This window comes from Vitis vinifera, chromosome 18 (genome assembly GCF_030704535.1).
Source record: "Vitis vinifera cultivar Pinot Noir 40024 chromosome 18, ASM3070453v1".
NCBI lineage: Eukaryota > Viridiplantae > Streptophyta > Magnoliopsida > Vitales > Vitaceae > Vitis > Vitis vinifera.
In genome coordinates this window covers 14,446,012-14,462,884 of record NC_081822.1, presented here as the reverse complement: position 1 = coordinate 14,462,884, position 16,873 = coordinate 14,446,012, and the positions used below count along the sequence as shown (strand labels likewise).

The 16,873-nt window shown below is 35.2% G+C and overlaps 1 protein-coding gene and 1 long non-coding RNA gene across 2 annotated transcripts; both read left to right on the top strand.

Annotated features, from left to right (window-relative positions):
* Nucleotides 1–731: 731 nt before the first annotated feature.
* Nucleotides 732–6,118, top strand: LOC132253093 (uncharacterized). The gene is made up of 4 exons (XM_059734487.1): nt 732–1,290; nt 1,366–1,565; nt 2,061–3,635; nt 4,110–6,118. The coding sequence occupies exons 1-4, from the start codon at nt 732–734 to the stop codon at nt 6,102–6,104; spliced, it is 4,329 nt and encodes a 1,442-aa protein (XP_059590470.1). The 3' UTR covers nt 6,105–6,118.
* A 5,791-nt stretch (nt 6,119–11,909) lies between these two features.
* On the top strand, nt 11,910–16,202 carry LOC104882628 (uncharacterized). The gene is made up of 3 exons (XR_002028805.2): nt 11,910–12,276; nt 15,325–15,384; nt 15,719–16,202. It is a non-coding gene; the product is annotated as an uncharacterized LOC104882628 (long non-coding RNA).
* The last annotated feature ends 671 nt before the right edge of the window (nt 16,203–16,873 follow it).

The following is a 16,873-nucleotide window of genomic DNA, read 5'->3' as shown; positions in this document are numbered from 1 at the left end:
TTTTCCCTACCGTTATTTGCCCCTAAACAAAGCTATAAGGAGTAGGAAGGGTTAAAAAGCCAAATCTTAAATTGATAATCAATCTCATTCATTTGATGGTTTTAGGAATCTGTTTGAAAAAGGAAAAATTAGGTTTCGGATGCAATTTTGAGTTATAGAACCCAACTTGATCGCGAGTGGCCAAGGATCCCAAAACCCTAAGATCATATTACTTAAAATACCCTTGTTTTCTATAATTTCTATACCCTAGGTTGGATTGTGGAAAACCCCAAACTTGAATCAATTGAATTTAAAATCAATATTCATTTTCTCTTATTAATCCAATTTCTTTTACTTAGTTTCACATTATCCACATATTGTTTTTTTTCACTTAAGGATTTAAACAAAAACAATTCATTTATTCTAGTATTGACAATTTTCATAAGCCAGTCCTTGAGAACGATACCCGGAATACTACAAAAGCCGTAGTGACTCTTTCTCTAGTTTTTCTTGACCAGAGTTACTACGTAAAAAGGCTAAGTATTTTGGTACAATAGAGAAATTTCGGTCAAGAAAATGGCGCCGTTGCCGGGGATTGGCAATCGTCATAACTAGGATATAGTGCATTGCTTTGTTTTAGTTCTTTTATTTTATTTTTATCTTTATACATATTTTTCTTCTATTTTATGCTTGGTTGGGAAAGAGATATTTCAGGTAGACTTCAAAGAACAACTGAGGAATCTCAACCAAATATGGAGGACACTGAAGAATTCAACAGTAATAACAACAGGTCACGACCACCGGTGCAGGGCCAAAGAACTATGAGAGAGCTTCTAAATCCTCCCAGGTTGAGCACACCATCGTGTTTTATGCTACCTCCAAATCATGATCATGTTACCATTCGGCCTCAAGTGGTGTCTCAACTACCCATTTTTAGGGGGACAGAAAATGAAAATCCATACTCTCACATCAAGGAATTTGAGGACATCGTTTCAATTTTTCGAGAAGCCAACACTCCTTTGGAGATCTTTCGCATGAAGCTATTCCCCTTGTCATTGAAGGATAAAGCTAAGACTTGGTTTAATAGTCTTAGACCTTATAGTATCAGAAATTGGGGTGATCTACAATCAGTGTTTTTGCAGAAATTCTTTCCAACACATAGAACCAGTGCATTGAAAAAGGAGATCTCGAATTTCAAGGCTATGGAGGATGAGAAATTTTTTGCATGTTGGGAAAGATTCAGGGAGATTGTTGCAGCTTGCCCCCATCACGGATTTGACAACTGGATGCTAGTTTCGTATTTCTATGAAGGTATGGCTCCACCAATGAAACAACTTCTCGAGACTATGTGTGGAGGAGATTTCATGAATAAAAACCCCGATGAAGCATTTCAATTCCTTGATTATGTTGCTGAGGTATCTAGAAGTTGGGATGAACCAATCGTCAAGGAACCATCTAGAGATAGAACAATGAACAGGGCAAGAGCTAGTGGCGTGTATACCTTACCAGAGGGTTTAGATGTCCAAGCAAAGCTAGCAACCGTTATGAGAAGGTTGGATGATTTGGAAACCAAGGGAGTTCAAGAGGTACAAATAGTCAATGATGGGGTAACTCAATTGTGCTTGATATGTAAGTCTACAGAACATGGTGTACAATCTTGTCCCACTCTACCTGCAGTGCAAGATATGTTTACGGAGCAAGCCAATGCCTTAGGGACATACAAGCAATATTCTAGCAATTCTCCATATTCCAACACTTATAATCCGGGTTGGAGGAATCATCCAAATCTATCATGGAGGGGAGGTAATAATGGCCAGTTTCAGCAGCAAGGAAACCAATTTCAGGGTAATCAGACTAATGGGCAGCAAGGTTTTCAACCACAAGGTATGCCATCTCAAAATTTTCAACAGCAACATCAAGCCTCATCATCTAACTCAAGCCTGGAAGACATGATGAGAGAGTTTATACAGAAGCAAGACAAGCGTAATGAAGATCAAAATAGGATAAATGCTCAAACATCTCAAGAACTAGTAGATATTCGAACCACTTTGAGCCAACTTGCTGTAAGTTTATCTCAATAGAAAGGAAAATTCCCAGCTCAACCACAGAAAAATCCGAGAGGAGTAAATGAAGTTTCTGAAGTGCAAAAGGAAGATTGCAATGCCGTTATCACACTCAGAAATGGGAAAGAATATGAAGGGCCCAAGTTACCTGTAAGTGAAGATATTCCTGCTAGAGATGAACCAGCTGTGGAGAAAAATGTTAGAAATGAGAAAGCATCTGAAAAATATGAGGAAGTCATTGTGAGCAAAAATAAAATGAGTGTTTCCAATCATTTGCCTTTCCCTTCAGCTATGCAGAGACACAAAGTGGGGGATAAGACTTTAGAGATTTTGGAAGTTTTGAAGCAAGTGAAGATCAACATTCCACTCCTTGATATGATCAAGCAAGTTCCTGCTTATGCAAAGTTCCTCAAAGACTTATGCACTGTGAAGAGAAGGATTAAATTAAGCAAGAAAGCATTCCTCACCGAGCAAGTCAGTGCCATCATTGAGAATAAAGCAATAGTGAAGTACAAAGATCCAGGTTGTCCTACCATCTCAGTCCAGATTGGAGATTCATTCGTGGAAAGGGCTTTGTTAGATTTGGGAGCTAGTGTGAATTTGCTTCCATATTCAATCTATAAGCAATTGGGATTGGGAGAGCTTAAGGCTACTACCATTACACTCTCTTTAGCAGATCGTTCGATTAAAGTACCTAGAGGAGTAGTCGAAGATGTTTTGGTGCAAGTTGAAAAGTTCTACTACCCAGTGGACTTTGTGGTGTTAGATACAGAACCATTGAAAAAGGGTATGAATTCTGTTCCAATTATTCTTGGGAGACCCTTCCTTGCTACAGCCAATGCTCTCATTAACTGTCGAAATGGATTGATGCAATTATCTTTTGGGAACATGACAGTGGAAATGAATGTCTTCAATTTATGCAAGCAACCAATGGACCATGATGATGTGGAAAATGAGGAAGCATGCCTTATAGAGGTTTTGGTGCAAGAACACACAGAAAAGTTAATGGAAGAAAATATAGATGAATTTTTCTCTACAATCGTTAAGAAAGAATGTGTTCAAGTTGCTACAGAATGGAAAGAAAAATATACGATTCAATCTTTGAACAGTGTTGAGAATGATGAAGAAAGCAAAAAGGAAGAGGTTGAGATCAGCAAACCAGAGTTAAAGCCCCTGCCACATGGTTTAAAGTATGTTTATTTAGAGGCAAATGAAGAAAAACCTGTGGTAATTTCAGCTACATTAACTGAAGAGCAAGAAATGAAACTTTTGAAGGTGCTTAAAGAGAATAAAAGAGTGATTGGTTGGTCCATTTCAGATTTGAAAGGGATAAATCCCTTGATTTGCACGCATCATATTTATTTGGAAGAGAATGCAAAACCAGTAAGGCAACCACAAAGAAGGCTAAATCCCCTTATGCAAGATGTAGTCAGAAATGAGGTATTGAAGCTTTTAGATGCAGGTATTATTTATCCTATCTCTGACAGTAGTTGGGTGAGCCCCACTCAAGTAGTACCTAAGAAAAGCGGGATAACTGTGATGAAGAATGATGAAGGAGAGCTCATTCCTACAAGGTTGACTACAGGTTGGCGAGTATGCATTGATTTTAGGAAGTTGAATGCAGTCACCAAGAAAGATCACTTTCCATTACCTTTCTTAGATCAGGTCTTGGAGAGGGTAGCTGGTCATGACTATTATTGCTTCTTGGATGGCTATTCAGGTTATTTTCAAATTGCCATTGCATTGGAGGATCAGGAGAAAACCACATTCACATGCCCATTTGGCACTTATGCTTATAGGCGCATGCCTTTTGGTCTTTGTAATGCACCGGCCACATTTCAAAGGTGTATGCTTAGTATTTTCAGTGACATGGTAGAGAGAATCATGGAAGTTTTCATGGATGATCTAACTGTTTATGGGAAGACCTTTGATGATTGTCTCTTAAATTTGAAAAAAGTTTTGAAAAGGTGCATTGAGAAGGATTTGGTTCTAAATTGGGAGAAGTGTCACTTCATGGCAACCTCAGGGGTAGTACTTGGTCATATCATCTCTAAAGAGGGCATTCAGGTAGATCCAGCAAAAATTGAGCTCATCTCAAAGCTACCTTCGCCTACTACTGTTAAAGAGGTGAGACAATTTTTGGGACATGCAGGTTTTTATAGAAGGTTCATACAAGACTTCTCAAAAATCGCTCAACCTCTTTGTGCTTTACTACTTAAGGATGCAGAATTCATATGGACTAAAGCATGTCAAGAAGCTTTCAAGAGGCTAAAGTCACTCCTCACTACTGCGCCAATTGTGAGATCTCCAAATTGGTCTCTCCCATTTGAGTTGATGTGCGATGCTAGTGACTATGCAGTGGGAGCTGTACTAGGTCAAAGGGAGGATGGAAAACCATATGTGGTGTACTATGCTAGTAAAACCCTCAATGATGCTCAGAAGAACTACACAACTACTGAAAAGGAGCTCCTTGCAGTGGTGTTCGCACTTGATAAATTCAGGAACTACCTTTTGGGAACTTCAATAGTAATTTTTACTGATCATTCGGCCTTGAAATATCTACTCAACAAAAAGGATGCCAAAGCAAGACTTATCAGGTGGATCCTTCTCCTTCAAGAATTTAACATTCAAATCAAGGATAAGCAAGGGGTAGAGAATGTGGTTGCTGATCATCTTTCCCGAGTTAAAGTAGAGTCACATTTCGAGGAAGCACAAATTAATGATGAGTTTCCTGATGATGCACTTTGTGCAGTGGAGAAGTTGCCTTGGTTCGCAAATATAGTCAATTACTTGGCAACCGGAGAGCTTCCATCAGAATGGAACATGGAAACAAAGAAGTATTTTCTTTCACGAGCAAAACACTATGCTTGGGATGATCCATATTTGTATAAGTTTTGCCCAGATCAAATTATGCGGAGATGTGTTCCAGAGGATGAACAACAAGACATATTGCGAATGTGCCATGAAGGAGCTTGTGGAGGTCATTTTGCTTCAAGGAAGACTTCAACAAAAATTCTACAGAGTGGATTCTATTGGCCAACTATGTTCAAGGATTGTAACACTCATTGCAAAAGTTGTCCACAATGTCAACAACTGGGGAAAATCAACACAAGGTATCAAATGCCTCAAAATCATATTTGTGTTGTTGAGGTCTTTGATTGTTGGGGCCTAGACTTTATGGGACCATTCCCTCCTTCTTTTGGTAATCTCTATATTTTGGTGGGAGTGGATTATGTCTCTAAATGGGTAGAAGCAGTGGCATGCAAGAGCAATGATCACAAAGTGGTGCTCAAATTTTTAAAGGAGAATATTTTCTCTAGGTTTGGCATTCCGAGAGCAATCATTAGTGATGGAGGTTCACACTTTTGTAATAAGCCTTTTTCCACTCTTTTGCAGAAATATGGAGTGAGGCATAAAGTGTCCACCCCATATCACCCTCAAACGAATGGGCAAGCTGAGCTAGCAAATCGGGAAATTAAGAGAATCCTCACCAAAGTAGTCAATACTACAAGAAAAGATTGGTCTACCAAGTTGAGTGATGCACTTTGGGCATATAGGACAGCCTATAAGACTGTCCTTGGCATGTCACCGTACCGAATTGTTTATGGTAAAACATGTCATTTGCCTGTAGAACTCGAACATCGTGCATATTGGGCTGTAAAGAAGATGAACTTTGATTCGGATCAAGCTGGAGCTAAAAGGAAATATGATTTGAATGAACTTGAGGCATATCGAAATGAGAGTTATGAATGCCTACGTAATGCAAGGGAAAAACACAAATTCTACCATGACAAGCTTATTTTACGAAGGGAGTTCAAGCAAGGTGAAAAGGTGTTGTTGTACGACTCCAAGCTTCACATTTTTCCAGGAAAGCTTAAGTCAAGGTGGAATGGCCCTTATGTGGTAAAGGAAGTCTTCCCTTATGGCACTGTGACCATTCAAAATCCGAGGACAGGTAATGAATTCAAAGTTAATGGTCAGCGCCTAAAGCATTTCATTGAAAGATTTGAGACACAAGAGGAGAATCTCCATTTTCTTGATGGGGATGTTCAAAAGGGTTGAAGCATTTTCTGAAAATCCAGTAGGTAAAACTTTTATTTTGTTTTATTTTATTTATTTATTTTTCTTTATTTAGTTTTGCATTTTCAATTAGTCATTAGCAATATGGTTAGAATTTTTTATTTTATTTTTTATTTTTTATTTTTTTAGTTGTTTTTAACTTACTAATGAGTTTATGAGTTGTAGCAACTTAGCTTGCAAACATTCGAGTGATATAGGTAAATGCGAACTTCAAGGGAGTGAAAAGGTAAGCCTCACATGTGTTCAAGGTGACAAAGCTCCTACAGTTTATATGAAGTCCTCATAACACACTTCTCACTTGATGATCTTAAGGTAATATCTTCCTTTTTCCTTTCTTTTGACCTATTATTCTACACATTGGGGACAATGTGTAATTTAGGTTGATGGGGGAAGGCCTATTAGCCTATTAGCCCTAATTTTTTTCAAAAGTTTGCATGTCATCTTTGGTTAGCTAATGAGATTCTTGATTTGCCTTGGTAACTCATGGTTTATTTGGCATGAGAATGCTTTAAGTAGTATTATTTCTTTAGAATTTGAGAAAAAATGCAGTTAGAGCAAGAGTATTAGTTCACTTACCTTATCTTTATATACCTTTAAGTGCAAAAATAGTTAGGTTGAATCCTTGGAATACCTTCAATTTTTCTTTGATGGTTATTTTCTATTTAAGACTCAAAGCACACACAAAACACATGTACCCTTATGGTATCTTGATTAAGATAATTTCTTTAGCTTAAAAAGAGTTGTTCTTAAGCAATAAAATGAGGAAATGAAAAAAATAAAAATAAAAATTGAAAATGACTGATTTAAGCTTGAGCAATTATCTGAGGGGGTAATGGCCTTGTGTCTTCAAGCCCTGGTGCCCGAAACCAACTGGTTAGGAGTCATCGGTATCTTGCTCGTTACATAAGCTAAACTCAGTTTAAAAAAAAAAAAAAAAAAAAAAAAAAAAAGATAAATGAAAATTGAAGAAAAAAAAATGTTTGGGAAATTCGACCTTGTTCTACCTTGAGCTAGGGTGATACCTGAGGGGTAAGTGGCCTATAAAGGTCCTCAATACCTGGTACCTTGGGTGAAAACTCGGGAGTTGCCGGTGGATCCCTATTAAGCCATATAGAAGGAGATTTCCTAAACTAAGAAAGAAAAATCAAAATAAATTTTCCTCCTCTTTAACTTCAAGAATGATGAAATTTGAGTTTAAGAAAAAGTCTTAAGAAAAATACTATGAGGGGACACCAAAATTAAGCACATGAGGTTTAGGTGGAAAGAACCAATCAAGGGAAAATCAAGAGACACTAAGAGGAATGCTAAACATGGATGCACATTTATGTATACGAAGATAAGGTGAGAAAACTAAGAAGTTGCATATCTTGTGTCATCTTGCTCAAATCTAGGAAATTTGTCTACTTGGGTATCTTGTGTGTGAAACATGTTATGTTGAGTTAATATGGTTTCATGAATCTCATTACAAATTTTTCATTCTTCTTTATTCTTTTCATTTGCTAGGGACTAGCAAAGTTTAGGTTGAGGGGGATGATTGGAGCCAAAATATATGCTCTAATGGCACATATTCGATATGATTTGTGCACCAAAGGACATTCAAATCACCCAACTTGACCTAAATCAATGCTAAGGCCCTAGCCATGGGTTTAATCTATACTTTGGAGATTTATCTCAGGTTCAAGGGAAGAAAATTGTGCAAATTGAATGACTTTAGATTTTGAAAGATCAAGAAAGGGCTAAATGAGGAAATAAGTGAGTCAAGACTCATTGAACGTAAGGAAAGGCAAAACAAGGATATCATGAGGTTGGAGGATGATAAATGACCATTATGGAGTAAGAAAGAAGGCAAGAAAGCATGGGGAATGAGGCATGAAGCAAGATTTAGCTGCATGGAAATTTAGAACTCAAAAATCTGATGGCATTATATACTCTGACTTTGAGGACAAATTTGGAGCACTTTCTGGAGTCCATTATATACATACTATATATCGTTTCGAAGCTCGAGAAGTCAGGAGTCCAACACTTCAAACGGTTTGCAAATCGGAGCTGAAATGAAGAAGTTATGGCCATTTGAAGACAACTGCACCAAGCTGGAGGGTCATTTCGAAATGATTTCGAAATTCAACTTATGATTTCGAAATTCAACTTATGAATTCGAAATCCACTTCGAAATGACACCAATTTCGAATTCACCTACTGCCACTTTGATGTTCCGCCTCCTCTACCCCGAGAATTGCATCTATTCAACTTATGAATTCGAAATCCACTTCGAAATGACACCAATTTCGAATTCACCCACTGCCACTTTGATGTTCCGCCTCCTCTACCTCGGGAATTGCATCTAAAGCACTCCATCCGCCCTAGGTGGACCCCACATGACTAGAAATCACAATTTTATTATTTTTTAATCATTTTTAGGAAATTATTTTGTAATAAGTGGCCAATGAGAGTGTGCCACATGTTGGGTAATTGAGGATATTATATAAACTCTCTCAATTCTAGGTTTTAGGAATCTTGGATCTTGAATCTTGGATTTTTTTTTCTGGAGTTTTTGACATTGAAGGAGGAAGAAGACGAGAACTTTGGTTTGTTTTCTTTTTCTTCTTTATTGAATATATTGTTTTTAGTTTCTTTTGATTCAAATTATGGATTTTTACCCTACTATGGATTGTGAATGTGACATCACCCCCATGAGAGGCTAAGAGCCAACTTGGGGCTTGAAGCATGAAAACCTAAGGGCTAGGAAACCTATAGGGACAATGGGTAAATTACTATAACAATGAGATTAATTATTGGTTGGGTGACAATTTATTATATTTTTTTATCCTATCCTTGTGAGTTCGTTTAGGGAATGATACGATAGGTTATTACTTGATACTAGTGATTCTTGGTAATTCTTGATCATTAGTTATCCTCGTTTTCCCTACCGTTATTTGCCCCTAAACAAAGCTATAAGGAGTAGGAAGGGTTAAAAAGCCAAATCTTAAATTGATAATCAATCTCATTCATTTGATGGTTTTAGGAATCTGTTTGAAAAAGGAAAAATTAGGTTTCGGATGCAATTTTGAGTTATAGAACCCAACTTGATCGCGAGTGGCCAAGGATCCCAAAACCCTAAGATCATATTACTTAAAATACCCTTGTTTTCTATAATTTCTATACCCTAGGTTGGATTGTGGAAAACCCCAAACTTGAATCAATTGAATTTAAAATCAATATTCATTTTCTCTTATTAATCCAATTTCTTTTACTTAGTTTCACATTATCCACATATTGTTTTTTTTCACTTAAGGATTTAAACAAAAACAATTCATTTATTCTAGTATTGACAATTTTCATAAGCCAGTCCTTGAGAACGATACCCGGAATACTACAAAAGCCGTAGTGACTCTTTCTCTAGTTTTTCTTGACCAGAGTTACTACGTAAAAAGGCTAAGTATTTTGGTACAATAGAGAAATTTCGGTCAGCGAGTGAAGCGAGGTAGGGCTATGCCGGGCTAGATTACAAGTTGGAAATTCTAGCAAAAACCAATCTCCTTTTTGGGAAGCACCTAAACCTCAACTTCACCAGAATCACCATCTTGCAAGGACAACAAAAAAGTTTGTCGCTAATTCTGACTCTCAATCTTGAATTGCCCTGCTAAAAGGCAGAGATTGCAACAAAATCTCTCATCTTTTGACTAGAAATTGATAGAGAAAACGCCCAAACTTTGCTTATATATTCCCAAAATATGTTAAATCCATGAGGATTACTACCCCTATCCCCCTCGTACTTCATTACTATTTAAGAAAAATAATTAGAGATTCGAATAAATTGCAAGGTTGCATGCCATACAATCAAAATCAAACAATAAAGAGATTCAAATAAAATATTAGACATGTAGAAGAAGAAAATACATCTATCATTAATGAAAAAGAAACCTAGATTGGGAATCGAAGAACATCATGAATCTCTAAAAGAAACCTAGAGTAAACAAATCAACATTCGAGAAAAATACCTAAAGTCCAAGATAAAAAAAAAAAAAAAATGAACAAAGAACCATATTAGTTCGTGAACGCAAGAAAATATGATTTAGAGGGGGAAAATGGTAGTGGCGTGAACTAATGGGACCGACAATAGATTTGTTTATGCAATAGATAGGAATGAATTAAGAAAGGAGGAGAAGGAAATGGGATTATCTGGTGGATTTTTGAGTTGAGTGGGAAGAACGACAACCCTAACGATAGGGAGGAACGACAACCCTAAAATGAGAGAGGAAGACGGGAAGAGAAGCAAATATTTTTAGGTGGGGGTAAACTTGTAATTTCATATTCGAGGCGGGGCATATTATTACAAAACCTGACCTTGCCCTAAACTCAATTCGGGTTTAAAAGAATAAACTTGAACCCGTTTCATCCTCGATTACTATGCTCCCATACTTGTCCTAATAGGGGCAAGGAGAGGTGGGTGACTCGAAAAAACCCGTAAAATTGTCATCCCTAATCTTGTTGATATTTGTAAGAAAGACTTACAATCTTTCATATGAATTGATTAATCCTTTGTTGAATTTGCTATTTATGCCTCCCCAAATTATACTTTTCTACATTACAAAGTTGAGCAAGTTAGCTTACAAATCGGTTTTCCTTTTTGTTTTGGAAGTAAGAAGTGTTATACCTCTTTTTTAACTCCTTACAAGTTCTATCACAAAACACCTAATAACTTTTGCAGCTACATCAAAGTAACATTGGCTTGATGAGTTGCATTGACAGCTATAAGTCTAAGCATGTATCTATATAAAAGCTCTCATCTTTATTCTTAAAACTATATAGATGAAGATTGGATATGTAGTCTTGATTATACGCCCAAAATTTCATGTTTTTTTTTTACAATAATGAATTTCTTTAATCGATACAAAATATCAAGATAGTTGAATAAGTTCCAATCTCACAATTCAGACGTGATGTATTTCGAAAACCATTTATAAAGTCTATGTGTAAAGATCACATATCCAATCAACAGTAGAGCAAACTCACTAAATATTAGAGAATAAGTACATAATTTTACTTGGACCAAACACTACAATCTGTCAAAGGTATGGACAACACCTACACTTATTTTCACATCTACGATGTAGCCTCTCATACTCTAGTGAACTCCTCAGCAATTTGAGGATAAATAGTCAATCACCTTGAACAAACCTTATCCAAAAATAAGACTCTTGAAATTGTTGGGAATGTGGCGGAGAATAATGACACCAATAAGGTGTATTTATGCTTAATGGGTTACACCAATTACATGAAAAAAGAAAATATGATGAAAAATATACAAATCATGATTAAACCCAAAATCTATTTTTTCAGCCCGTTAATTTTACATAATGCTATAAACCCAATATACATCTTTTAATGCCATTATCCACCCCATACATACTGAACAAGACCTACCTAAATGGCCTCAAATCAAAATTGATGATGATCTCAAGTATTCAAAGACCAATACGATAATATTTGGAACAAATTTTTAACCTAAACTAGCTAATCTAGTTTACTCATAATCTCCTTTTCAACAATTTTGCAATAAGGATATGACTGCACAATTACAAATCACATCATGTCTAATTGCTTAATAAGTCCTTTTCTTGAGAGTGTTTTTGACAGTTTTTTTACTTAGGCTCTGTTTGGTTTCCAGAAAATGTTAAGGAAAGGAAAAAAAATGTAAAGGAAAATATTTTTCTTTAGTTTGGATGACATGGAAAATAAGATGGAAAAAAAATATAAAGGAAAGTATTAAAGAAAATATTGTAATATTTTCCCTCTTATTTTCCTTAAAAAATAACGAGGAAAATAGGAGAAAAAGAGAAGGGCAAGGGGGGGAAAATTTTATCGGGGGCTCTGTTCACCGCTTCACCTTTCCCTTCCTCTTCATCGGTGGCTATGGCTTCTCACCGTCGTCGACCCTTTCAACGGCCACCACAATCACTCCGATCACCTTCCAGGGCCGAAAACCTACCCTCTTCCGGCACCCGAGTTCCCATGGATGAAGTGCGCTCTTCAAATCAAGTTCTCATTGATGAAATGGATTCTTCAAATCCAGTGAATGTATTCGGATCCATATCTTCAGATGGTATGAATTGAACTCCAATCCACCTCATCTTGTGAAAACCCGGAACCCAAGGTAATCGTTCTCTCTTGGGTTCTCTGTTTGGGTTTCTAGGTTGTTTTCGCCTTTCCCGTTTCTTAAATTTCGCCAGAATTTTTCTAAACTTTTCTGGTTTGTTGTTTTCTAGATTTGATATGATTTTTACCCTTGATATTCTGCTAAATGTTACACCGTTTCTTAAATCACCTCAATTGATATCATTCCAAGGGATTCCTAAATGACTCTCTGTATTTCTTGATTTGCTTACATTATGAGTGTAGTTACAGAACTTAAGTTGTACAATAAGCATCAATTGGTAGGCTATGATCATTATGACTCTCTAGGTTGTGATTGGGGTTGTGTTTTCAAATGGGAAGTGGGAATTGTGATTGGGGTTGTGTTTTCAAATGGGAACTGGAATACTCAGGTTTCAAATGGCTGACATATTCTGGTGCAATTAATAACTCGTTAGTATTATGGGTGTCTTACTAGGTTTTTACGTCTCCATTGTTGTAATACTTGTCAATTGTGAAGTTGATCTGAAATGAGTTAGAATGGGACTTGACGAGAACTTTTAACAACTGACCAACTTGATATTCAACTAAGAGGAGATGAGGGTAAATCACATTTGATCAATTATGAGCTTTGTAAAATGCATACCCAAAAAAATTTACATTAAAGATGAATACCAGATACTTGTGGCCTCCAATTTGTAAATACAGTTAGTGGAGAATGTTGCTCTTATCACTTACTTTTCCTCCAAGTTATGATTTGTCACATTTTGATCCATATGCGGATCATGTTATTACCTTTCATACAAGTAGGTAGTGAGAGAGGGTGGTAAAGATGCAATTTTCCTAAATTAATGTTTGACAAAGGGGACTGATCAGTTTAAATTGATTGAACCCAGAAATTTCATATTTCAGTCATTTTGTCTGTTGCTTGAGAATTGAGAAAACAGTAGACCCAAGTCAGCTAATGGTCTGCCTCGGACACAGCTATAGGCATTTGCTTATGAATCAAACTTATATACTGTGCAGGGATGAAAGCCAAACCAAACCAAATGAACCCACATTTCTCATTAATTATATTCCCCAACAGAGAAACGTGAATATATCTCACATTTCTCTTTAGATTCATATTTGAATATATCTCATGGTAATTTTGAATATGCATATTTTCCCATGTAAAGATTCTTATTGATAGAACCATGTTAGTATTGGCCCTATTGGGCAATGAGATTGGAATTTTATTTTATTATTCTATATCCTCAAAGGATTGGTTTAGTATGAGTTCTTATATGTAAAAGGGCTCTCTTACCTGGTCATACACTCAGCATTAGGCATTAGGCATGCTCGAAGGAATTAAATCTGAATTTTAACTGAAAAGATTCAAATACAAACATGGGATTTTTCTAGAATTGGAAAGAAAATTTGTGTGATTCATCTGTTAGATGTTTATCAATCTCAATGAAAAATAGGATGGGAAATCTACAGAATTTAACAAACAGTTAAGAATTTAGCACCGACAATTACAAGGACAACTAGTAAGTAACTTCATGATGAAGGAAGAAATACAGAGTGAAGATAAGCATAAATGGGAAAAGGAAAAATGAAACTAGAAAAAGCTGTGGAAAAATTAATGCTGTTTCCTGCAATGAAATACTCTTCTCTTAATGCTATTACAGTTGATTGCTTCTGCTTTCCTTAATATTGGTAGAATTCAGATATTGAGTAATAACTAAATTCCTTTTGGTTCTGGACACAACATGGTTGATTCTGCAAACATGCTTAGGATATCTCTTAAAGCATGCTTAGGATCAGCTTCAAGTTTATAGGGATAACGAAATATTAACTTTAGGTAAAGAAGTGAAAAAGCAATCTTAGCATCCCCCTTCAAGTTTGAAAATACTAACATGTTTTACAATACTAAGTTAAGCATTTAGGATGAGTAATATTATTTGTCATGGTTTAACATAGTATAAGAGCTCTGATTTTTAGTGTCTTCTGTTGTTTTTTTTATCTTTCTAGTCTAGCATGATATTAGAATTTTGGGTTTTTATTATCTTTAATCGGGTTCCTATTCATCTGTTTTGTCTGCTTCTACACTTGAAGAATTGATATTTTTTTATTTATAAAAATCAGATTTTGAGAACTTATCACAAAAAATATGATATTTTCTAAAAATACATTTTATTCTCAGTTATTTTATTTTAAAATTATTTTTTAAAAATATAAAAAATAAATTGAGAACATTTCAAATTTTGAGAACTATTCTTTGAGAACTTTTTAAAAAAAAATTGTTCTTTATGGTGGAGTTTAAGCAGCATTTAAAGAAAATGAAAGACATAAGTATAAAGAAGCTTTATAAAAAAAAATCAAAAAAATATTTACTAGTAATATGTAAGGTGACCAAAACCATAAGGCAACCTTGTTAGTTGATTAAGTTACTAGTAATCCTCATGTCCCATACGTATACATACTATCCCAGTCTTAGTCTCAGTTCTACATCTTCTTGGTGGTTCAGGATACCATCTTTGCAAAATTAACATGTGCTTACTTGGATGCAACAGAGCAGCTTCATAAGAACAACCACATGGGGCCAATATTGAACCTGACCAGTACAAGCTTAGCTTGAAATGCTGAGCCATGTGGTGTCTCCCTTACTTTCCAATCATACACCCACTTGGGTCCTACCATTTCTTCACATTTCCTCTGTTCGAAAAGACACTGGAATTAGGCTGCTCTATGTTCACTTTTGTTTTTTGAAAGTTTCGTGTGAAAATATGATTAATTTTTTTATTTGATCATATGAATCATCTTCCTCAGTTGTAAATGAAATTATTTTTGCAGAATCAAAGGTTGGTTCTATAAAAATTAAGGCCCATTCAGTTTATCTACCAGAAATACAAAAGAGATAGAAACAAAATAAACACCAAAAATCAAGGCCATGTTTGGGATTGCTTCCTAACATAGTTTTTTTTTTTTGTTGCATTTGAACTAAAATAGAGATTCATTTGAACTAAAATAGTGTATGGGTTTTCCATTTCTTTTTACCTAATTTACTTTTCTATTATTTGTGCAGGCAAAGCAAGTTCATCCTGATAAAAATCCGAGTGACCCTTTGGCAGTTGAACGATCTCAGGTAAGTTCACTTCTTTGTCATTCATTCATCATCTTCTTAATGCTCTACTCTCCTTCATTCATCCCAAAACCAAGTGGAGGACCAAGTATTCTTAAGTAATCATGCAAATTTCAGACTGAATAATGAACTTGGAAAGAGTTTCATTTTGTTATCATGCTTTAAACTAGACATTTCAACTCTAGTAAGGTCTGTTTTACCATAAGTGGTAACTTGTCATTAATTTAACTATCATAAATAGTCATAATCAATCTTAGATTAAGTTAATTTAATTATCACATTTCAAGACTGAATAATGACTTTACTAAATCATTCCTCTTACTTTGCTATCATGTAGACTTATAATGAAGAGTGGCAAAGACTTAGAAGATGGGCTGCAACTCAACTCCACACTGCATCTTATGGCTTGGCCTCTCTCTTCTTCTTTTCTCTTTCTTTTCATATTTAGCAGGCCAAGTTGAGAAAGACTAACAGGCTCTCGTTTGAATTTGTGCATTCCAGATCTGTATAATTCTGGGAGTGATATTGATGATTTTAGCTCCCATTGGTGCCCTGAGGCAGATCATCCTCCAAGCCAAGACCTTCGAAGTGTTCTCATGATGATCTTCCCATTGCAAAGAGGATGGATTTGATTGATTGGTTGAGAAGTTGAATAATGGTGCTTGTCCCAAGAGCCAAATGAAACAGTTGGGTCTCGTCTTAAGAGTTCTATAGTCTTCTGTTCTTTTTATTTGCTTGTACAGTGCTCTGTTAAATATGTCACATCAAATATTAAACACAATGAAGCATATAATAATATATCCTCAAGCCTTATGATTAAATGAAATTATTATTATTATTATTATTATTATTATTATTATTATTAGTAAATATGTTAATTTATATCATCACACTCCATTTTAAAATTGATTTTTACATTATATGAACATATTTTATTTCTAAATTTTGATTCTGAAAATCCTTTTGAATTTTTTAAGAGCTTTTTATTAGCTATAAATGTTTCCTTGAAAATAAAAAATAGTTATTACTCGTATATTTTATTTGTATTACATGAGAAAAATTTTATACACAAATTTTATAATTATTAATAAAAAATAATAGCAGAAACTTTTTATGAGTAATGTTTTATGTCGAAAAATTTACGTTTTTCAACAGTTTTTTTATTGGATTAATTTATTTTATTATTTAACAAATTGATAACCATTTAAGACAAATTGTTGATTTTATTTTCCTTCCATTTTTCCTTAACTTTTTTTTTTTTGTGGTTAACCAAACAAAGGAAAATAAATTCTTTTTTTTTTCCCTTTTCCCTTGAATTTTCCATGGATAACCAAACAAGTGAAAAAAATTATATTCCTTTCCTTACCTTTTTCTTTCCTTCCATTTTTCCTCTCAATTTTCTTTCTCTCGTACTTTCCGGGAACCAAACAGAGCCTTAAAGTATTTTTAGTTATAGTATTTTCTCTGAAAGTATTTTTTGGAGAATTACCTA

Coding starts and splice junctions, on each gene's coding strand:
- LOC132253093 (XM_059734487.1), top strand. CDS start 732: ATGGAGGACACTGAAGAATTCAACAGTAATAACAACAGGTCACGACCA. Junction 1,291..1,365: donor AGTTTCGTATTTCTATGAAG/GTATGGCTCCAC, acceptor ACCCCGATGAAG/CATTTCAATTCCTTGATTAT. Junction 3,636..4,109: donor GGTTGACTACAGGTTGGCGA/GTATGCATTGAT, acceptor GAGGGCATTCAG/GTAGATCCAGCAAAAATTGA.